The sequence below is a fragment of the Lepus europaeus genome, chromosome 4 (genome assembly GCF_033115175.1).
Source record: "Lepus europaeus isolate LE1 chromosome 4, mLepTim1.pri, whole genome shotgun sequence".
NCBI classification, from domain to species: Eukaryota; Metazoa; Chordata; class Mammalia; order Lagomorpha; family Leporidae; genus Lepus; species Lepus europaeus.
In genome coordinates this window covers 163,483,836-163,506,655 of record NC_084830.1, presented here as the reverse complement: position 1 = coordinate 163,506,655, position 22,820 = coordinate 163,483,836, and the positions used below count along the sequence as shown (strand labels likewise).

The 22,820-nt window shown below is 60.2% G+C and overlaps 1 protein-coding gene across 5 annotated transcripts in view; it reads right to left on the bottom strand.

Moving 5' to 3' along the window:
• Positions 1 to 2,930: 2,930 nt before the first annotated feature.
• Positions 2,931 to 22,820, bottom strand: part of MCC (MCC regulator of WNT signaling pathway) — a 446,585-nt gene continuing 426,695 nt past the window's right edge. For all 5 annotated transcript variants that reach the window (XM_062189308.1, XM_062189312.1, XM_062189309.1 and 2 more), the window contains 5 exons: positions 22,483 to 22,717; positions 16,722 to 16,934; positions 12,324 to 12,406; positions 6,197 to 6,319; positions 2,931 to 5,788 (listed from right to left, as the gene is read on the bottom strand). In XM_062189308.1, coding sequence (XP_062045292.1) covers positions 5,608 to 5,788; positions 6,197 to 6,319; positions 12,324 to 12,406; positions 16,722 to 16,934; positions 22,483 to 22,717 — 835 coding nt within the window. In that variant the 3' untranslated portion in view covers positions 2,931 to 5,607. The remainder of the gene's footprint in view (positions 5,789 to 6,196; positions 6,320 to 12,323; positions 12,407 to 16,721; positions 16,935 to 22,482; positions 22,718 to 22,820) is intronic.

The window sequence follows — 22,820 nt, the reverse complement described above, 5'->3', positions numbered from 1 at the left end:
TTAACTGGGTGGAAAAGGGAATAAATTGAATTCTTCACATTTGGCCTGTTTTCAAAACAAGATTTGAGCTTTGTTTCTGGGCTTGATTCCATGTGCTTTTCCTCAGCAGTGCTGAGTGAGGAGTGGTTCTCAGCCTGGCACAGCTGTGACCGCCGTGGGTACAGGGTCTCCGGGGAGCTGAGTGGACGGCAGGCATCCTGGGGACGTGGACAAGGTGGGTGTCTGAACGCTTACTGTGTTTGGCTTTCGGAAAGCTTTTTGATATAAATAACACCAGCTTAGATATTAAATATTTCCATCTAAAAAAAGAACAGTAGGAATGAAGGACTTCTCAGTTACTGGCTTTCTGTGAGCCATTCCTGTGTTACACGCACACTGATGGTGACGTCACGTCAGTAGACAGCTGCCCAGGCCGCTCAGCCACTGCCTGAACCCAGTCCTGCTGTTCCTTTGCTGTAAGGCACTTTTTTTTTTTTCCTTTTAAAGAATTTATTTGAGAGGGAGAGTTACAGATGGAGGGAGAGACAGAGAGAAAGGTCTTCCATCTGCTGGTTCGCATCCCAAATGGCCACAACAGCCGGAATTGGACCAATCCAAAGCCAGGAGCTGAGAGCTTCCTCTGGTTCTTCCATTGAGTGCAGGGCCCAAGCACTTGGGCCAGCTTCCACCACTTTCCCAGGCCATAGCAGAGAACTGAATAGGAAGAGGAGCACCTGGGATATGAACCGGTGCCCACATGGGATGCAGGTGGCGGCTTAGCCCACTGTGCCACAATGTCAGCCCCTAGGGGACTCATATTTTGATTGCTGTGTTTTGAATCCATAAGAAATGACGAGTATGAGAAAAAGGCACATTTATACAATAGGTGTTGCTGAAAACATGAAAATAAAGATGTGTGTACTTGTTTTCTTAGTTAAGCTTGGCTATTGTCTTAGAGCAAGATTACAGGAGCCGGAGCTGTGTGTATCGGGTAAAGCCGCTGCCTGCAGTGCCAGCATCCCACATGGTCGGTTTGAGAACCAGTTGCTCCACTTCCAATCCAGCTCTCTGCTGTGGCCCAGGAAGGCAGTGGAGGATGGCCCAAGTCCTTGGGTTCCTGTACCTGCATGGGAGACCTGGAAGAGGCTCTTTCCTGGCTTCGGATTGGCCTAGTTCTATCCATTGCAACCATTTGGGGAGTGAACCAGTGCATGGGAGATTGGTCACTCTCTGTCTCTGCCTCTTTTTAACTCTGTCTTCCAAATAAATAAATCTTTAAAAAAAAATCTGGTAGAGGACTTGAGGTGAATTACATATGTATACAGTGGTATTTCAGCAAAGTTGGTGTAATTTAAATTTCAATTGGGTGCATACATTGGGGAATCCTCGTGCTGGTTTCTCACAATTGGCATTTTCATGAACTCATTGTAGTCCCCTCTGTATAGATGTATTGTGAAATTTTTTTTAACGAAAATTTTTACTTTTTAAATTCCATCATAAAATTAAGATTTTTTTTTTTTTTTTTTTTAAGGGCAGGCAGAGTTAAAGAGACAGAAAGGTCTTCCTTTTCCGTTGGTTCACTCCCCAATGGCCACTATGGCTGACGCTGCGCCAATCCGAAGGCAGGAGCCAGGTGCTTCTCCTGGTCTCCCATGCGGGTGCAGCCCAAGGACTTGGGCCATTCTCCACTGCCTTCCTGGGCCATAGCAGAGAGCTGGACAGGAAGAGGGGCAACCGGGACAAGACCCAGGGCGCCGGTGCTGCAGGCAGAGGATTAGCCAAGTGAGCCATGGCGCCGGCCAAGCATTTTTTTTTTTTCCTTTTTTTGACAGGCAGAGTGGACAGTGAGAGAGAGAGACAGAAAGGTCTTTCTTTTCCGTTGGTTCACCCCCCAGTGGCCGCTGCGGCTGGAGCGCTGCACCGATCCAAAGCCAGGAGCCAGGTGCCTCTCCTGGTCTCCCATGGGGTGCAGGGCCCAAGCACTTGGGCCATCCTCCACTGCCTTCCCGGGCCACAGCAGAGAGCTGGCCTGGAAGAGGAACAACCAGGACAGAACTGGCGCCCCAACCGGGACTAGAACCTGGGGTGCTGGTGCTGCAGGCAGAGGATTAGCCAAGTGAGCCACGGCACCAGCCAAGCATTTTTTTTTTTGCTCCGGCCAAGCATTTTTTTAAGATTTTATTTACTTATTGGAGAGAGAGAGAGAGGTCTTCCATCCGCCAGTTCACTCTCTAAATGGCCACAATAGGCCGATTGGAAATCAGGAGCTTTTTCCGGGTCGGTCTCCTAGGCAGGTGCAGGGGCCCAAGGACTTGGGCCATCTTCTGCTTTCCTACGCCACAGCAGAGAGCTGGATCAGAAGTGGAGCAACCAGGAACTGAACTGCTACTCATATGAAATGCTGGCACCACAGGCAGAGGCTTAGCCTACTATGCCACAGCGCCAGCCCCCAAATTATGCACTTTTAAAAGTGCCAGAACCAAATTTTGCAAGAGAACGGTTGACTATCCCTGGGCCTCAGGGGAGGAATTTTTTTAAGAGAGTGCAGCTATGGGATTATGAGTTTTTATTTGAAATTTGAAAAGGAGAGTGACTAGAGGGCTCCAAAGGGAGGCCAAGGTAGCACCACATGTTTTTCCTCTGACAGCCACCAGAGAGCGCTCGCTCATTATTCTTGGAACCTCCTTGTAGTTCCAGATAATTCTACAATGATATTTAAAAGGGAAAAAATGTTTACTCAGGTAACCACCCATTTATGCCAAATTTGAGACATAGCCAATGATAATTGGTAGTAAATGAGGGTTCTTTGGCCACTGGCCAGTTTGCTGCTTACCTGTGTGACAGCTGTTGACGACCGACATCCTTGCCCAGTAATTAACCCAGGTAAGAAACAGCGTGGAATTAGAAATATTTATTCAGAATATAAGAATGTAAAATATTATAAATGTCTCTGTATAAATAAATGAAGGTTGTTTTTTTTTTTTTTTTTAAAGAAAACGATTCTATATCAAATAACACAAAACTATTTTACAGCATCTAAAACTAAAGGCATCTGGAAACATTTGGAGCATACAAGTTGAATCTAAAAAATTACAAGGTATGATACAGCGTTAAGTAGCAACTCTCAGAGCCTCTGCATCTGAAGTGCAGGCCTAGCCCCGTGTGCTCCGCCAGGACGTTCACGCGGGATTTCCTAATTCAAGTGGTGTGAAAGTGGCGCGTTTTAAAGTAAGAAACCGAGGTGTCATGCAGAGTAAGCAATGCTGACAAGATGTCTAAGATCAGAAACAGAATGGATGTGTTTCACTGCTTTGCGCTGGCTTCAAGCAGAGGCTGAGCGCCCGCTGGCTGCCCAAAGGCAGGGCCTTCCGTAGTCTGACCTGGAGACAGTGCCAAGTGAACAGAGGAGCAAGGGTTACTCCTCAGCCGGCTGTGCAGGTGTGAGGAGGTTTGTGTCTGTCGCTCTGCTCGGATGGACGGGGGGCAGTGGCTGCTGGGACCGCAGGGGTTTTCAGTCCTGCGCAGGCCAAGTCTCGGCTGCGGTGGGGCCAGAATGTTTATCCTCAGAACTCCCAGCCTGCACACGAGACCTCTGCCCTGCCCAGGTGTGTGCCCTGTCGGTGACATCGTGACAGCCACGGCTGCTCGCGTGCTGGTGCTGGGCTCACACTAGCACCGCTTCTAGTTCCCGTCCTTGGGTTTTTGGCAGCTGAGAGGGTGTGCAGCGGGGAGGCCACGGGTGCCGGGCTGACTTCAGCCTGACCTCCGTCAGCGCAGCTGGGATAAACTTCAAGAGCGTCTGTGGAGTGCAGATCTACTTTGTCTGTCGTGCCAAGTCCTGCCGAGAAGGCCGGCCCCAGCGGTGGGACCTTGGTACTGTTCTATTTGATAAACAGAAAAGTCCACTCCCTCGTTTCTTAGTGTTTGTAGGACAAACATCTACTGCAGGAAAAAAAAAAAAAGCAAACTAGGCCCTCCCCCGTGCTGCACGCTAAGTCCACTGCACGCGCGTCAGCCGTTGGGCCCTCCCCTGGTCGGGAACTCTGCACTGGTAAGTGGTTCAGAACGTTATGATGGAAGGGACACGCTCAGAGGTGATGAACAGGAGTGGGTGTTTGCCCATGGTCTCAGCATCTTAAAGTACAAGCACAATGCCCCGAACCTGAGACCTCTGAATTAAAAAGAATGGTCCCAGGGCCACAGGAAAGCCCTTTGGAGAGAACAGGCAACTGTGACGGAGGCAGTCCAGTCCCAACGTGGCGACTGTGGGGCACCCCCCCATAACCTGTGTACAGTGTGGGGAGCTTCCCTCACCCCAGCAGTTCCTCAGACACAGCCCGCAGGCGCTTCTGGGACTGCCTTTGGAGGCAAGGAGCCCAGCTCCCCGAGGCCCCCGGGAGGGGCTGGGGGAACAAGCAGAACTGGCGCCTGTCAGCGATCTAACCGCCGCGTGGCTGACGCAGCCAGTGCATGCTGGGGCAGGGCGATGGCCACACAATTCAGTCTCAGGACTCGGACTGCCTGGATCCCAAGGCAGCCTGGAAGCTGTGAGGTGGGGGTGGGGGGATGAGGGTCTCTGGCTGACCCCTGCCTCCATCAGCAGTGGGAAGCACGCCCCTGGAGAACGTGGAGTGGGTCCCTTCTCTCTGGCCGACCGCTGACCAGGGTGACGGCCTACAAAGAGGTAAGCCTGCAGAAACAGAAGGGAATGAGGAAAGGTTTGAAATCCTGAGGGTTCATGACCTCGTGAGTGAAGAAACCAAGGGAACTGCTTGTCCTCAGTGGAGATGGTAAGGTAAACCCAGCCTTAGAGGAAAATTCAGGTGTGGAGCCAGGCTAGACAAAAAGGAGACGACAGTCACTGGTTGGTCAGTGCTGTGCAGCTGCTCCTGCATGGCACGGCCAGGTGCCTGCTGGCTCTGGAGAACACAGGACCTGCCCCGCCGTGGGGCGCCTTCCTGTCCTGTGGTGGGTGACACCGTGGCCGGGGCCGGGTGAACAGCGGGGGAGGAGCAGGTTCTGATTGTGCCTGGAGGATGCGGGTGGACACGAAGCCTGTTCAACCACAGAGGGAGGGGGCCTGCAGGGGCCACCCCTGACGTGACACAGCTGCGATGTACGTGTAATATGCGTGTATGTGACTTCACCCAGTGTCTGTCCTCAGGAAGAAACCAGCCTAACACGCACGAGATGGTTGTCAGAGAACACCCAAGGAGACACCGGGAACGTGGACACGCGGACTTGCCTGCAGTGGCGTGGGCACAGCAAACGCCTTCGTTTGCAGCTAACGGTGGCACCGGAGCGCACTTCTCACAGGACACCTGGCCTCAGCAGCCAGGGGCCTTGGACCAGAAACACAAGGTCGTCCCCGAACGGCTCCAGGGACGGGTCCTTCCCAGCTCCGGCCTGCTTCCCTCCCCGGCACTGCGAACCATCTGCGAGTCGGGTCCTGCACAGCCTCTTGCTGTCGCCAGGAGCCGGTGGGAGCTGACATCCTTCCCAGCCCCCAGGAGTACGCCCAGGGCGGCCCCGCCCTAAGGATGGACTGGGGAGGGGGCATCCCGGAGAAGCCCACCGGCTCCCGCCGAGGCCCACGGGCAGCGAGCGGGCAGGACGCCCCGGGCGCCCCTACAGGGACGTCTCGTTGGTGTGCGGCCGCGAGTGCTCCTCCTCCAGCAGGGCGATGCGCTGCTTGAGCATGCGCACTTGCGTCTCGTGCCGCTCCACCATGGCCATCATCTGCGACTCCAGCTTCTTGAGCTTGCTCTGATGCTTCTTCTTCGCCTTCTCGTAGGCCGCCACCAGGTTGCTGCGGGAATGAGCGAGGTCAGGAGGGAGCCAGGCCCGAGCCCGGCGGGTTCCGCGTGGACACGGTGCTGCCCCGCGCGGCTGCTCTCCAAGCCTGGTCTGAGGCCGAGCCCTGGGCCTCCCGAACCCCAGGGGGCCCTCGGTTTGGCCCGGCGTACGGACCGGGGGCAGCACCCCGAGGGCAGGGCGAGCCGGAGCCCGCTGCTGCCTCCTAGGGGAGCTTTTCCGTAGAAGCACCGGTTCCTCCTGGGCAGTTTTTAATAACAATGTGTACGCTGAACTCCCCAGGAGCGCAGTTCCCGGGAGCGAGCCGCGGGGGCTGCACTGCTAGGAGCAGCGGTAGCCGGTGCAGCACGGAGCTCGCCGGCCCGGCCCCCGGGGCCCCCGGAGCCCCCGGAGGGGACCCTACCTGTTGGCGCGCTTCAGGTCGTTGACGAACTCCGCGGACTGCTGGTGCCGGATCTCGCTGCTCTTGGTGAGTCTCTCCAAGGCGCTCACCAGCTCCTGCACCCTGGCCTTCAGCTTCTTCTCCCTGCCAGGGAGACCACAGGCTGTGAGCAGCTCCAGGCACTGGCGCAGAGGTGAGCGTGCGACAGGAACATGGCCCAGCTCTCCGCCCTGCCGAGCGGCACCCTCGGGCCCCGCGTGCACCCAGACCATGAAGCCACCTCGGCTCCTGAGCCCGTGCAGGCTCACACAGACCCCCGATCAGAACCTCCTGGTGGCCGGGGCCGCCTACCTTGAGCTGGTTCCTGCTCCCTGAAGCCATGCAGCCCCCGCCTGCCGACAGTCCAGGGCCCCTGCCCCACTGCGGTACTCGGTCCCTCTTGTCCCTCTTGCAGGCCCGGTCCAGTCCCCTCCGCCCGCCCCGTGGGCTAGTTCCCGCTGCAGGCAGGCAGGCAGGCGAGGGATGTAGCGTCCAGCCAGCCCCTGTCCCCCGCTGGATGCTACTTGGATTTCACATCGTCCTGGCCACTGTGCCTTCCACACGCAGTGTTGTGCGGGGCGCTGAGGCTCTGGTGTGGCCAGACCCCTCCTCAGTCCCCCGGGATGGCCCTGGGCACCTTCCTGAGGGGCAGCCTCTAGTGCCTACACCTGTCCAAACAGCTGCCCACAGCTCCCTGAAGGTGTCAGTTTCCCTGAAGCATAGCTAAGAAACCAGGAGTCAGTGGAGGACTCTCTCCAAGGGCTCACTGTGGCGTCGGGGCTGTTAGCCTGGTGGTTAGGACGGTTTACTCCCAAGCCCAGCTCCTGACGGTGCGCACCCTGGGAGGCAGCAGTGACGGCCACTGCCACCCGTGGGAGACCTGGCTGTCTCCGGGCTCAGGACCTGGCATTGTAGGGGAGCGAACCAGCAGAGGAGCGCTCTCCGGCCTCTCCAAACACTGTGCTGGAGGGGTCTTTGTGGAAGTGAGGAAAGCGGTTTGGTAGTCCCCAGCACTGTGAACAGAAGGCATCCCTTGGCTGGGCAGCGTGGCTTCTGGGGACTGAGCTTCCGCGTGCTGTGGGCACTGCTCCTCAGGACGGCCCAGCTAGAGCTGCACCTCAGCGCTGGCTTCAGGGTGAAGACCAGGAAAGCCCAGGGTCTGGGGAGCGCAGGCGGTGCACAGCGCTCTGCTTCCCAGCAGCCTGCGGCCTGAGGCACGCCCTTGGACGGGCAAGTTCTACAGGGCGTCGTTTGTAGAAAACTAGAACTGGGGCCGACAGGAGGGGCAGACCCAGGAGAGGGGGCACCGAGCGGCCCTCTCTACTTCACTCACTCCTATGGCTTCCAAGTTTCTCCAGGGTCCCGACAGTGGGCAGGAAGGGGACCTGAGGCTGGAGCCCCCTTCCAGGCACCCGGATGGGTGGCCCTGATTCTCCCTGGCTTGCAGACAGAATCCCACATGTCTGCCTCGGCTCCTCAGTGCCCTGGGGCGCCGTGATGAGCGGGCCCAGGACCGCAGGCCTGCCAGCATTTCCCGCTGCAGCCACACAGTGGCAGTGTTTCCTACCACAAGGGAGAAAGCTGAGCCAGGGCGGGGTGAGCCCCACGGCCACGGCCGGGAAAGCTGGGTGCCCTACACTTTGGGAATTTCTGATTCCTTGATTGTTCACCTTAAAGCTGAGTAATAGCACAAAGAGAAAGACTGCAGAGAGCTAAGAACGCAAGACATTGAAGAAACTGCACTGCCCCTCCGCCCCCCAGCAGCACGGAGCCCAGCCCACACCCCCCCACACACACTAGAAGGCTCCCTTTCACTGCAGCCCAGGCCCTCGGACCCCAGAGCAGGTTCCTCACCCGTGTGCTCCTGGACCACCTCAATTCTGGGCTTCTGTAAATTACGCACAGGACGTCTGCCAACATCACAGCTCTCCTCAGCTCTCCCAAGTCCCCGAAGAGCCAGCCTCCCCCGTGTCCTGGTCTTGATTCACATGTGCTCCCTCTGCGGGGAGGACGAGCTGAGGTGTGTGTGTCGGGGAGGCCAAGGTGGGCACTTCCCCCGGCTCCACGCGGATGGAGGATGAGGGCCTGCGTGTTTGGGGCACCGTGCAGCACAGTGGGCACCTGCCATCCCATGCCTGCACCCTCGAGCACAAACTGACAGTGCGCCATCCTCACGGGGCGGGGGCGCCCGGGCCACCTCTACATCCCCGTCCCAAGGACCGCTATGCACCTGTCACCACGCAGGGACGCGCTTTTAACTGCTGACTTAAGCTGGGAACCACACAGAGCAGCTGAGAGGCAGCCCCGCGGGAGCTTGAAGACAGCCAAACGCAGGGCTGCCAAAGTGGTGCAGGCCCTCAGGTGCTCCTGTGTGCTCGCTGTGTTCCCCGGGAAAACCAAAGGCCAGGGCGCACTCTGAGTGCAGCCGCCCAGGAGCCCTTCTGAGCCACCAGCCCAGGCAGACGGCACTGCAGGCTGCGGCTGTGGAGCCGCAGGGCGCGATCCCAGTGACGGCTGGTTATGGCGGGGGCCACCGCACAGCGCCCTGGCCCTCCCCTCCGTGAGGTCACCGCGAACTGCTTGTGGCCATTCTGTCCTGTTCTTAACCTGCTGCAGGGCCCTGCACCTGACCTCCCTCCTCAGCCTCCGCACCTGCGCCCCATCCTGTCCCACTGCTGCCTCTCTGGAGGGCTCAACGCTGGGCGCCTGCAGGGTGTCCTGTGCCGTCCACAGCTCCAGGCCTTTCCTCTGACCTCTGACTCCCCTGACAGCTGCACTTCACGGGCGTCCCCCATGTGCCTGGTCTGGGGCAGAACTGGAATCGCTCCTCAGCCCTCCCCCCGTCAGTCAGCGCAGGCAACACCGGGACCTGGGTCCCTTACACGACTTGGGTCGTCCTTAGCTCCTCTCCCCCATGGCCGCACGTCTGCTGGGCAGCAAACCCTGTGTACCCTAGTCTCATTGACCTGCCCCTTCTGCCACCTCCACCTGTCCCGTCCTGTCGGTACAGTCCTGCACCAGACACCTGCCCGCCACCCGGCTACTCCTCCTCGGCTCAGCTTACCGTCACCTCTGGGAGCGAGAGGCCCACCACACCCTGTCACTGCCTCCATGTGCATCATTGCAAGCTATCACATCCCCCATGTGTGTCCTTTTGATAACCACCGTGATCTGTAACTACTTCCTCTTAAAACAGGACGAGCCACGTTGTACTCACGCCTGGGAGGTCAGCGGCAGCCCTAGTCCAGTCTTACAGATGAGGGGACCCAGGGCAGCAACTTGCACACAGCCAGCAGCCACGGCTGGGCTCAGGCCCAGGAGTCGTCGGCAGAGCCAGAGCCGTGGGAGGCAGGCTGTCGGCGCTGGACAAAGGCATCACACAGAGGCACTGACACGCACGCCTGCAGGCACACGCCTCCCAATTCCGCAGCAACCCCCCTCTGGCTCCTGAGAAGGCACTCGGCAGAGGCACCCAAGGCCCCCCGACCGCGAAGCACAGGCAATCCTGGGAGGCCTGGGGCTCCTGGCGGGAGGCTCTGGTTGCAGGCTTTGAGGATGGAGGGGCCTCCCACGCTCTCAGACAACATGGCCTTGGGGAGCTGACGGGGACCGCAGGCTTGCCCAGCGCGGAAGGCAGCCGTGCCGGGCCACAACTCCCAGCCCACAGTCTGGGAGCAAGGAGGGGGTGCTGTGCTCCACAGCCACCAGACGTGGACCCTGGGGGACATCGCATCTCACCAGTCATTCGGAGCAGCACAGGCACGTGCTCCAGTGCCCCCTGCAAGCCGCCCCTCCTCACCGCAGCAGCTCGGGTCGTGCCTCTCCACCTTGAAGCCTTGGCTCTAGCACCTCCCTGAGTAACGTTTCGAGGTTGGCTACCTGCAGCCTGGATCTGGAGCAGTGTGCACAGTGGAGGCCCACCAGCCAGGGACAAGTGCGGAGCTCCCACTCGGTCTCTGAGCTGAGGGACTTGCCTCCTGTGTGCCTGCCCCGCCTTCCAGAGCTGTGGTCACACCAGTGCACTGTCCCGGGGAACTCTGGATGCACCTACAGGATCCTTCAGGCACAGCAGCAGCGCTGGCCTGCCTACTCTTCAGGGACAGGCGTGGAGCCCAGCGCCCTGGTACATGAGGTGGGTGCGTCCTGCCGGGTGCTTGTCCTGGCTCCCTGATGGCTCCTGAGCTGGGTTCCGCCTGTCTGGGGCCAAGTGAGTGGACATGCACGTGAGGGTGCACCACACGCCACCTGCCACCATGTCCCAAGCCCCCTTCCTGCCTACTGCCAGCCCTCCAGCTTCCTGTCTGCTGAATGGGGCTGAAACCCCGAGGTTCGGAAACAGAGAGCACGCGGGGCTCAGCTTCGATGCAGCGCCCACGGGCTCCCGGCTGGACCCGGCCGGGCATCTCATCCCAGCGCTGGCGCAGTCCTGCCCTCGGGGGCGCAGGGGGCGCTTCCCTCAGCTGCTTCCCTTCCTGCCCCTGACATAGCAACTGCAGCTCAGCCTCATGGGCAGAAGCGCTGGCACAGTGAATGCCGCCGCCGCGGCGGGAGCAGGGTGGTGAGGGGCCACAGGGAGCTGCTGGCGCTCAACACACCCTCAGTGTGGGACTCACTACGACAGATGGCCTGGGCGGACCGAGGGCACGCCTCAGCCTTCCCTCCCCCTCAGGCCCCCAGAAATGACGGGAGTGGCGCTTTTCAAAACTCCCTGAGCATCTGAGAAAGCAGGGAGCGCTCTGTATACCAGACACGCGAACGGTCAGTCATAAAGAGTGAAAGGCAGACGTGTTATTTCCTGAAAAAGAAAGGAAGAGCCCTGTTGGGAAACCAATGCGGAGACCAGAGGTCCATTGTCGGCCACACACCCTGGATGGCTGCTATCGCAGGAGGCACAGAGAGCCCTCCCGGGACAGGGCTGAGCATGGGGCAGCGGGCTGTGGCAAGTGCAGGCAGCACTCTGGCTATCCGGGAGTTTTCAACACAAGGACGAATACACAGTAAGAATCACCAGACCCTCAAGGAAAGCCGATACCGAGATGGAATCACCAACTGAACCATGGGAAGAACTCACGCGAGAGGAGACAGAGCTGACACCGCACACAAAACAAGACTCGAGCAACTGTGGGGTGGCAGGCAGCGCGGCCCCTGCGATGCTGGCAGCCTACACGGGGGTGGTTCCTGTCCTGGCTGTAACTGCCAGCCCAGCTCTCAACGGTCTGGGAAAGCAGGGAAGATGGTCCAAGAGCTTGGGCCCCGGCACCCATGTGGGAGACCTAGATGAAGCTCCTGGCTCCTGGCTTTGGCCTGGCCCAGCCCTGGCCATTGTGGCCATTTGGGGAGTGAACCAGCAGATGCAAGTTCTCTCTTTTTCTCCCTCTCACTTAGTTGAAAGGCAGAGTTACCAAGAATCTTAAAAAAAAGAAAAGAACTATAATAAATATCTTTAAAGCAATCGAGAGTCATATCATTAAAAAGAAAGGCGACAGATTTCATCAGCAAATGAAAAACAGAGGCCAAACATTATCATGGATATAACTAAAAAATAAATTAGTGAGCTGGCAACCTGGGCTGCAATCAGTCTCTCTAGAGGTGAAACCTAAGACTGCCAGCCTTGAGCCCGTGTGGGCTCAAGAATTATATATATATATATATATGATTCTAACTTTTATATAAATAAGGAAATCTTTAAAGGTGTGGCTACTAGAAAATTACAAACCACACGCTCTTCCCATTCTATGCCAGGGCAGCAGGACAAGGAGAAAGATCCAGATGAGCTGGGATCCACTTTCCTCACCAAGGAGACCATGTGCAAGGGGAAAACAGGAAATAACTGAGGGAGACGCCCGGAGCTGAGTACGCCCCGCGCCTCCTCAGGGAAGGGGGCACCAGCAGACCTGGGGAGTGGGGACGAGGGCGCAGCTGTTCCCACCCTCACCCTCATCCTGCGGTTCCAGCCAGCACAGATGGATGCTCTCCATCCCAAGGTCCAGCACAAGCAGGGTTTTTCCAGACCCGGCCTCCACAGCCAGCACAGAGCACACAGCGCCTTCTCCTTCCCAGGCGAGGTGGGGTGCCGGGGGGGGGGGGGGGGACAGGGGGCGGGGCTTACCGCCGGATAGCGCTGGTGAACTCAGCAGCCAGCTCACTCTCACCGCACGTCGTCAGAGCTGGGGAGGCAGCTTCGGCACACTCCTGAGGACAGCAAACACACTGCATTAGGCCTGAGGCCGAGCCTGCGGGCCCTGGGGCGCACACTGGCTCTGCCACAGGGCATGTCCCACAGATGAGCAGGAACGATAGTGGGGTACCCTCAGACTATGCTGAAGGCGATGGCCGGGTTGCAAACCAAAGGGAGCCCCCTCGGCCCCCGACTCGAGGTTCCCGTCACAGGCCTCCGAGTGGGTTCTGAGCACTCAGTGCGGAGAGACCCCGGTCCAAGTGTGCCCACACATTCCATCATTCAGTGACCCTGGAGGCTGCCACTGTCATTATTCCCATCTTACCAAGGGGAAATGAACCCACAGAGAGGTTTCACCACCCAGTGGCTCACTGGGAACAACGCCAGGACTCAAACCCAGGGCACCTGGCTCCCACCAGTGCGCACAAGTGGGAAACAAAGGCACTACCCTTACAGCCCATCCCAGGTCTCCCTGGGAGGAAACCCGTCTTCTGGGGATTCAGGAGCCTCACTGAGCTCAGTGCAATCATCGACAAGACTCGGAAAAGGGGGAGGGAGACAGCTGCGCACCCACCCCGTGGGCTGGCGCCGGTGGACACCGTGCCATCGCATCAGCACCTGCCTTCCTCCCCCGTCGGATGAGGGAGTGAAGGGCCAGAGCTGCGAGGGCCTGCAGCGTGAGGGCTGGCCGGCTGGCAGGGCCATACCGAGGGCTGTGTCTGCTGCAGTGGATGGCCCTGTGACTGGCCCGCACACTGACCCTGGGCATCTCCATCCTGCAGGCCTCAGTGGGAAGCTGGGGATCTGCTGCAGCAGGTGAAACGCAAACAGATAATCCTATCATGATGGGCAGAGCGCCTCAGAGGCGCGAGCCCAGGGGAGCACAGCCCACGGGAAGCAGGCTGCCCCCTCGGCCACTCGGATAAAGGAACACTCCTTGATCCAGGGTCCTGGGCCGCAGCACGAACAACAGCTGAGAACCTCCCCTCTGGACCACTCCCTCCTTCCCGCAGTCCTGCCAGCACCTGTGGAATCCCAGCCTCACTTCTGGTGTGCTGCCTCCCATTTGATGTGAATGTCTCCTACGATGTCGTAGAGACACGGAGGGCCGGCCTCGTGGCTCTCCGTGCCTCTGGCTGACCACCCGTGGTCGTGCCTCTCGTAAACAGACAAGGGTCACAGAGCCCTAATGCGGCCCAGGTAAGAGGCGGTGGGAGGCAAGTTCTCTAAACAAGCACCACGGAGCTGCCTGCCTGCCTGCCTGCGAGCGGCCAGCACCATCCTCCAACGAAACGAGTGACCACAGGCTGCCAGGGTCTTGGGGAAGCTGGCCTGGAGGTACGGCCCACTGGGGGCCTGCTGTGCTCTGAGCACAAGTGGATGTTCTAGACGCAGGGTCTGTCAGCAGTTTCTGTATAGGTAAGAACGGTTACCTATTATCAAATCACACACAAAACAGTCAAAGGAGGAATATTCGGTGGCAGGTAAAAATGACACGAAATGCACACTTCAGTGTCCAAGGGCAGAGTGGGAGGCATGCAGCCAGGCCCGCAGCTCCCCGGCCCTGTCTGCGCTGCACAGCCGCCCCACGTCGGCCAGGCGAAGCGGCCACAGCACGCGGCAGCCCCACATCGGCCAGGCAAAGCGGCCACAGCACACGGCAGCACCTGCACGCTCCAGGACCTGTGCCGTCTGGCTCTGCACAGCAAGTTCTGCTGACCCCGCCTTCCCCACCAAGCAGTGAGACCAAACAGCCGGGACGGCGGCCGTACTGCAACAGCAGAGGGAGCTAGTCTCTGAGAGAGACGGTAATCAGTGTTCGCAATGTCATTACCTGACCAGCACAGCTTCTTCCTGTCTTGTCAGGGACAGTCACCCAGCCTCTCTGAAGGCAGAGAACACACTGCTCTTCCCAGTCCACACACATCCGGGACCAGGGGAGCGGGCCTCTGGCAAAGGCGGGGGTGTGCTCGCAGCTGCCCAGAACACACAGACACCACCGGCCTGGCTCTCAGGTGCCGGGCTAAAGCGACTGCCAGCAGCCGCAAAGGCCCTACCAAGATTCTCATTCGGAATGGAACACAGTCTTCTGAGGCCCAAGGCAGCGCCACTGCCCCAGCATCGGGCACTGCCCACAGCCAGCTCCCCGCTGCAGGCCCGAGACTCCTCCCCACCTCAGGAGGACAGGCGGGCCGAGAGCACCAGCCGCTACGACGCCTCTCCCCCCGGACTGTGCCTGGTGTATCCCATCTACCCCCTCCCAGCCCCCCGGGACTGTGCCTGGTGTATCCCGTCTGCCCCCTCCCAGCCCCCCGGGACTGTGCCTGGTGTATCCCATCTACCCCCTCCCAGCCCCCCGGGACTGTGCATGGTGTATCCCATCTACCCCCTCCCAGCCCCCCGGGACTGTGCCTGGAGTATCCCGTCTGCCCCCCAGCCCCCCGGGACTGTGCCTGGTGTATCCCGTCTGCCCCCCAGCCCCCCGGGACTGTGCCTGGTGTATCCCATCTACCCCCTCCCAGCCCCCCGGGACTGTGCCTGGTGTATCCCGTCTGCCCCCTCCCAGCCCCCCGGGACTGTGCCTGGTGTATCCCGTCTGCCCCCCAACCCCCCTGGGACTGTGCCTGGTGTATCCCGTCTACCCCCTCCCAGCCCCCCGGGACTGTGCCTGGAGTATCCCGTCTGCCCCCCAGCCCCCCGGGACTGTGCCTGGTGTATCCCATCTGCCCCCTCCCAGCCCCCCGGGACTGTGCCTGGTGTATCCCGTCTGCCCCCTCCCAGCCCCCCGGGACTGTGCCTGGTGTATCCCGTCTGCCCCCCAACCCCCCTGGGACTGTGCCTGGTGTATCCCGTCTGCCCCCCAGCCCCCCGGGACTGTGCCTGGTGTATCCCATCTACCCCCTCCCAGCCCCCCGGGACTGTGCCTGGTGTATCCCGTCTGCCCCCCAGCCCCCCGGGACTGTGCCTGGTGTATCCCATCTACCCCCTCCCAGCCCCCCGGGACTGTGCCTGGTGTATCCCGTCTGCCCCCCAGCCCCCCGGGACTGTGCCTGGTATATTCCATCTACCCTCCCCCCCAGCCCCCCGGGACTGTGCCTGGTGTATCCCATCTACCCCCTCTCAGCCCCCCGGGACTGTGCCTGGTGTATCCCGTCTGCCCCCCAGCCCCCCAGGACTATGCCTGGTGTATCCCTTCTGCCCCCTCCCAGACCCTGGGGACTGTGCCTGGTGTATCCCGTCTGCCTTGCCCCAGCCTCTTCCTTCTACAGGCCACTCCCTCTCCCCGCTGAAGCCCATTTCAGCTCGTTTCTTCAGAAAACCTGCCCGAATCCCCGAGTCTGGATTCCACGTCTGGCCACAGCCTGCGGCGTTAGGAACTGTCGCAGACCTCATCTGTCCCCCACCGAGCTGCTCGCTTGGGAGCGTCTATTCCCATCCTCCAACGCAGTGAATGGCGGGGAGGCTGGCCCGAGGCGCGGCCCACTGGGGGCCTGCTGTGCTCTGTGCGGCCCTCAGCCAGCACGGTGGAGCCCGAGCGAGCGTCCAGCTACTCAGACGGACAATTCACTGCACTGTCCCCCTTCAGGAGCACAGCTCTCCAGGGGACACCTGCTGCTGTGCTCTGAGGGGCCACTCTGAGACCAGCAAGACAGCATCTGCCCACAGTTCTGGCTCTGAAACAGGCCTCCCACTGGGAACAGAAAGCGTGACACCCCCAACAGACGGCACCCTGGAACCAGGGCTCTGACTCTCGCGTCCAGCACTCTTACTTCCTCCCGTGTCACATGTGCTGTAATGCTGAGACACAGGACCACGCACGGGCTTGGATTCTAGGAGACGGAAAAACCCGAGGGCTGACGGAATGTTGAGTGTGAAATCTGTCCAGCACATGGCCACTCTCCAGCGACACACACGTCACACTCCAGGGCCGGCCTCCCTGCCTCTGCCCCTAGGCCGCTTCCTGTGCACGCACTGGCAGGAAAGGGAGCTGTGGCCCCATGTGACCGCCTCACCGCCTGCGCCTCCTGTACACTGGGGTGGCTACTCCCTGCTCAGACAACAAATGCAGCACTTGCCAGGGGAGTCCCAGCAACACACCCAGGAGAGGACTGGAGGAAGCTCAGAGACCAATAGGCCACTGGAGCTGCACAGACCACTGCTCTGGTTCGACCGGGTGTGGCACAGAGTGAGGCTTGCTGACAGAGCGTGGGCTCCCATCTCACATGTCTGGAGTGACCCACATTCCCATGCAGACAAGGAGGCTACGGCAGTAGGCAGGGAGGTGCGGTCAGTGGGACCCGGGCAGGGGGTGCAGTCGGGGCGCCCTACCTTGGGGGGCTTCTCCTTGCTGCCGCCACTGCTGCCGCCGGAGCTGAGGGACCGCGTGTGCTGTTCTTTCTGCTCCTCCACCTCGGACTTGAGGTGCTCGATGTGCACCAGGTAGGCCTGCTCCTGGGCCTCCCGCGTGCTCAGCTTCAGCTCCAGGGCCTTCTTCTCCTTCTCCAGCAGGTAGAGCTGGGCCTTGAGTTCCGCCATCTCCTCCTACAGGGTGAGGAGCACAGGGAGTATCTGAGAGCAGGGCTGGCGGACGGAGCCACGGGTGGGGGATCCCTGGGGACATCCCACGGCCCCCAAGGCGGTCATCACACTGAGGCTGGCAGCGAGGGCCCAGGGATGGGACACGATAGCTGTCTCCACACGTGAGGACTGACGTGTAGACCCAGCCGTGTGCCCGGCTCCTCCATGAACTAGACAGAGAAACGCGAGGAGGCTGGCATACCTGGGTTCAACAGGAGGAAAACCCAACAACCAGAAGCGTCCGTCATGGGCACCCCTGCGGTGCTGGAGGTCAGTTCTGTGCACACAGGGCTGAGCCACACACCCCCAAGGCTGTACAGGCACCCACGCACGAAGGCTGGGTTGGACGAGGCCCTGACCAATTCCCACGCCACATATTCAACCCCAGAAGAGCACCGCTGTGGCCCTGCAGCTGAGCTGGGCAGGTGCGGGACCCACGCAGCAGCGTCACTGCCTTGCTCTACTTCTGAGAGCCCAGATCCAATACACAGAAGCAGAATCCTTCACGGGGACTTCTGGGAGTGTCTTAAATAAACCATGTGGTGGTTTTCTGTGGAGACTAAAATGGGAGCCAGGAGCTGGACAGCAAGGCTAACCGGCAGCCTTTCCTGAGCATAACACGCCGCCTTCTGAAAGGCACACATCTAACTCTTCCACCTGAGCTAGCAGTTACGGGCATCTCCACTCACCCATGGGAAGCATGCACACAATGGGAGACCCACTGGCTGCCCATGGTGACCCTCCCCTGAGAAACCAACCACAGGCCTGGGGTGGGCGTCTTCTCCCTCCACTGTGGAGAAACAGCCGGGGGCCCCCACCAAGGCACAGACACTCGGGGCTGGGGGGCTACGTCAGTGTGTTCCTGACCATTTGGAAGAACATGCTGAACCTTTTCTTCCCTAAAAACCAGAACGGGAGGTGTTTCTGGGACCCAGAAGAGGCTCAGCCTTTGCCATCAGGAGCAGGACACTGCACACCCACCTATTGTGGGTGGTCACTCCCAGGACAAACAGAGCAAGCCTGAGAGAAGGGGAGGGGCACGCACAGGAGCCAGAGAGGAGGACCCTGCAGACCCTGTGATCTGGATCTTACCGCTATGCAAGGGAGGGCCTCGGCTCTATGAGGCAAGGCTCAGAGCTGGACTCTCCATGAGCAGGACTCTCAAAATACTGCCCAGAACAAGAGACCATACAACCGCCATTTTGGACACATGCAAGGAACCTTGTCATTTCTCAGGCTCTGAGCTGGAAAACTAGAATCTCTTTTGAGGAACCACACTCACCTTGTGCCAGCAGGAATCTGAAGCCAAGAATGTAACAGAACCTAGTCCTGAAGCTCTGAAGCCCACAGGGTACAGCTGGCATAAACACAACAGCCCCTGCAGGGGCACCCATAACACAGGGCCCCACAGGACACTAAGGTGGATCAGAGAGTCCAACACACAGCAGGTGCAACACAAGTGACAGGTGTCAGGTCCAAGGAGCACAAACAACAGAAGGTGAAAAACTAGAAAATAAGTATCTAAAATTATGTAAAAGAGATACAAAGGAGTCAAAATAAAAAGGATAGGACAGGCTGGTGCTGTGGCACAGTGGGTTAAAGCCCCAGCCTGCAGGGCCAGCATGCTATATAAGAGCCGGTTTGAGTCCCAGCTTCTCTACTTCCAATTCAGCTCCCTACTAATGCATCTGGGAAAGCAGTGGAAGATGGCCCAGATCCTTGTGCCCCTGCCCCACATGTGGGAGACCTGGAAGAAGCTTCTGGCTCAGGCTGTTGTGGCCAATTGGGGGGGAGTGAACCAGCCGATGGAACATCTCTCTCTTTCTGTTTCTACTTCTCTCTGTAACTCTTTCAAATAAATAATTTTTTTTTAAAGCATAGGACATTTAGAAAAGAAGAGTGGACTTAAAGAAGAACCACATAGAACCTCTAGAAAGAGCCCATCCAGAGTCAGCACTTACACCCTAGAACAAAATGGCTATGTTCAGCACAACGTGCTGGGTCTCAGGTCTGGTGTGGGTGAACACACATCCTCACACACTGGGGCAGGTGGCCCTGACGTGACCCTGACCCTGCAAGAAGCTCACAGGCTGCGCACAGCCAGAATGCCTGCAACAGCTGCCCCTGGGCCAGGAGACGCTCAGACCACCTCCCTCCCAGCTTTATAATTTCTGCTCTTCTAAGATGACTACATAATTTATTTTCAAGTGGTAAAGGGAATATTATTGCCCTTATTTGATAAAAAAAAATGCCTTTCTTGGCCAGAATAACACTGGATTTGATTAACACCGAGTAATAGTACACATTGGCCAGGATTCAGAAGAAAACCATTCTTCTCTGGCCAAAAGAAACATATGGCTTGGAATATGTAATGGCAGGGCAGCTCCCTGGTTCATGCTATAGAGTGCAAGGGTCTACAGAGCGGGCTCACGACTGGGGAAAAGTCACAGCCGGCTAGTGGGCCAGGAGAGGACACAGCCAGGCACGCCGAGGACCCTTCCGAGAAAGAAGTGCGGTTGGCCGGCGTGGGTGCATGGAGGCGGGGTAGGGTCACTCCCACATCTGTCCCTGCTGCCCGGGCTTCCCGCTGCAGCAGCCACCGAGGGCAGGGACGCTGGCTCCAGAAACAGCATCACCACAGAGGGCGGAGCTGATCTCCGCAGGTCAGAATCGGGTTAGGAGTTACGAACTCAGCAACGCTGAGACCCATTTGGGCCTGCCACACCCATCCAGACCCTGAGACCCACTCGGGCCTGCTACACCTGTCCAGACCTTGAACCAGCCGTGGCTTCCGTCCCAGAGCCACTCTTGCAGCTGGTGCCTGGGGCAGGGACATGGCAGCGTCCAAGGCTGCACAAGCCAGGCTTGGCTCGTGGCACAGTGGAGTCTGGAGAGCAGGCTTGGAGGCACAGCTGCCAGCTGCCAGCCCCTCTCCCCCATCCCCAGGGCCTGTAGCTGAGCCCTGTGCAGCCCGAGCAGGCCCCCACTGTGGAGTGGCACAGTAGCCGGCTGCTGGCTGGCTGTTACCCTGTTCCCAGCCCACGTGGAGACGCTGCAGGACGATTCTGACACCAAGGGCCTGCCGCAGTGCGGGCCCCACAGGCTGAGGGCGAAATCCTCACTTCATAAGCTGCCACGGACACCCGCACTTTTGACCGACTGCCTACAAAACTGGGGATTCCCTTGACCTGCCCAGGACCCACTGTCAGCCAGAACAATGTGCAGAACCAAGGAGTGCACCGCACTTAGGGTTACAGTTTTAGTCCACACGGCAAAGTCTGAGGGTTCCGGTGTAGACCCCAAGAAGCCAGGGTGTGTCACCCGACTGGAAGTTTACCTGAGCTTTGGGGACCTGGATTTCTCTTGGGGTTCCATTACATAGGCATGATGGACTAAAGTGCTGACCACAAGATAGAATTCAACCTCCAGCGTGCTGGCCCTCTCCCCACGTGTGTGATCCTACAGGTGATCAACCTCACGCAGGTGTTCCGAGGGGTCCACCCGACTCACCTCATCAACTGGGCAGGGGCACTCTCATGTGGGTTTTGATGCTCTGTGTCAGGAACCAGGGACAAGTATCAGCCAGCCTTCACTGCATGGGAGCAGGCAGCAGGTGAAGGGCTGGAACCTGGCAACCCTGGCCAGGAACATGCAGTGTAGGTCCTGCTGTCAGCCCAGCCTCCCAGTGTAGGTCCTGCCGACACGGCCCAGCCTCCCAGTATACGTCCGCTGAGACGGCCCAGCCCCCTCCCAGTGAGGGCACCAGCTTTCTAGGACGTTGCTCCCACTCTAGAGACGCTGGCACACAGCCCAGCCAGGGCACGCACAGCACAGATCCTATTGGGAAACGGCTGGAACAGCACTGCCAGCCTTCCCAGGAGGGCACTGCGACTGGCCGTGCCTGTGTCCCCTGCCTCCAGACACCACCAGCATCAGTAGCCCCAGGAGGCCTTCAGGAATCCCTGGGACCGAGGTCACTGTAGACAACTGTGGAGTGTACCCTGCGGATGTCTGATCTGGTTCTCTTGGAGACTGAAGTGTTTCAGAGTGGGGCTGGGCCCCAGGGGCTCCCCTAGAGTTCAATTCACCTCTCTAGGATCGTCCACCTCAGAGCCCCCAGACAGAGCGAAGCAGTACCTGCTCGAGAGGGAGGCAGTGGCTCTGACGTGCCTTCAGAGGTCTCAGACCTGTGGGGTGAGAGCCGGGGGCGGGGGGCAGGGACTCCCCCACGGCACAGCTTCACTCAGACCTGTGGAGTGAGAGCTGCTGGGTGCGGGGCGGGGGGCAAGGCCCCCCCCAGCACACCTTCATGGCTGGGTCCCCCACCCAGCACACCTTCATGGCCGGGTCCCCCCCCCAGCACACCTTCATGGCCGGGTCCCCCCCCAGCACACCTTCATGGCCGGGCCTCCCCCAGCACACTTCCATGGCCGGGCCCCCCCCCAGCACACCTTCAGGGGCGGGCCCCCCCCAGCACACCTCCATGGCCGGGGCTCCCCCAGCACACCTCCATGGCCGGGGCCCCCCCAGCACACCTCCATGGCCGGGCCCCAACCAGCATACCTCCATGGCCGGGGCCCCCCCCAGCACACCTTCAGGGGCGGGCCCCCCCCCAGCACACCTCCATGGCCGGGGCCCCCCCAGCACACCTCCATGGCCGGGGCCCCCCCCAGCACACCTTCATGGCCGGGCCCCCCCCAGCACACCTCCATGGCCGGGGCCCCCCCCCAGCACACCTCCATGGCCGGGGCCCCCCCCCAGCACACCTCCATGGCCGGGGCCCCCCCCAGCACACCTTCATGGCCGGGCCCCCCCCAGCACACCTCCATGGCCGGGGCCCCCCCCAGCACACCTTCATGGCCGGGTCCCCCCCCAGCACACCTTCATGGCCGGGCCTCCCCCAGCACACCTCCATGGCCGGGCCCCCCCAGCACACCTTCAGGGGTGGGCCCCCCCCAGCACACCTCCATGGCCGGGGCCCCCCCAGCACACCTCCATGGCCGGGGCCCCCCCAGCACACCTTCATGGCCGGGCCCCCCCCAGCACACCTTCAGGGGCGGGCCCCCCCCAGCACACCTCATGGCCGGGGCCCCCCCCAGCACACCTTCATGGCTGGGCCCCCCCAGCACACCTCCATGGCCGGGGGCCCCCCCAGCACACCTTCATGGCCGGGCCCCCCCCAGCACACCTCCATGGCCGGGGCCCCCCCAGCACACCTTCATGGCCGGGCCCCCCCCAGCACACCTCCATGGCCGGGGCCCCCCCCAGCACACCTCCATGGCCGGGGACCCCCCCCAGCACACCTCCATGGCCGGGGCCCCCCCCCAGCACACCTCCATGGCCGGGGCCCCCCCAGCACACCTTCATGGCCGGGCCCCCCCCCAGCACACCTCCATGGCCGGGGCCCCCCCCCAGCACACCTCCATGGCCGGGGACCCCCCCCAGCACACCTCCATGGCCGGGGCCCCCCCCCCAGCACACCTCCATGGCCGGGGCCCCCCCCCCAGCACACCTTCATGGCCATGAGCTCCTGCATGAGCACCGCGTTCTCCAGGTCCAGCCTCTGGCTGTCCCCGCGCGGCTTCACATCGTAGCTGAGCGGGTCGATGTGGATGCTCTCCAGCTCCAGCATGGTCAGCTTGACCGCGGCCCGGTCGTTCCGGAGCTGCTGGATGTAATCCTTCAGCCTCTGCTCGTCCTCCTTGGTGAACTCTGTGTCGCAGCTGCTGGCCGTGGAGCTGGTTGTGCTGAGGAGGAGAAAGGCCACGCGTGTCCAAGCGGCCCCGGCAGAACCCCTCCTGGCTCTTCCCCACAGCCCTCCCCCCAGCACGGCTTACGCTGGGCCCAAGG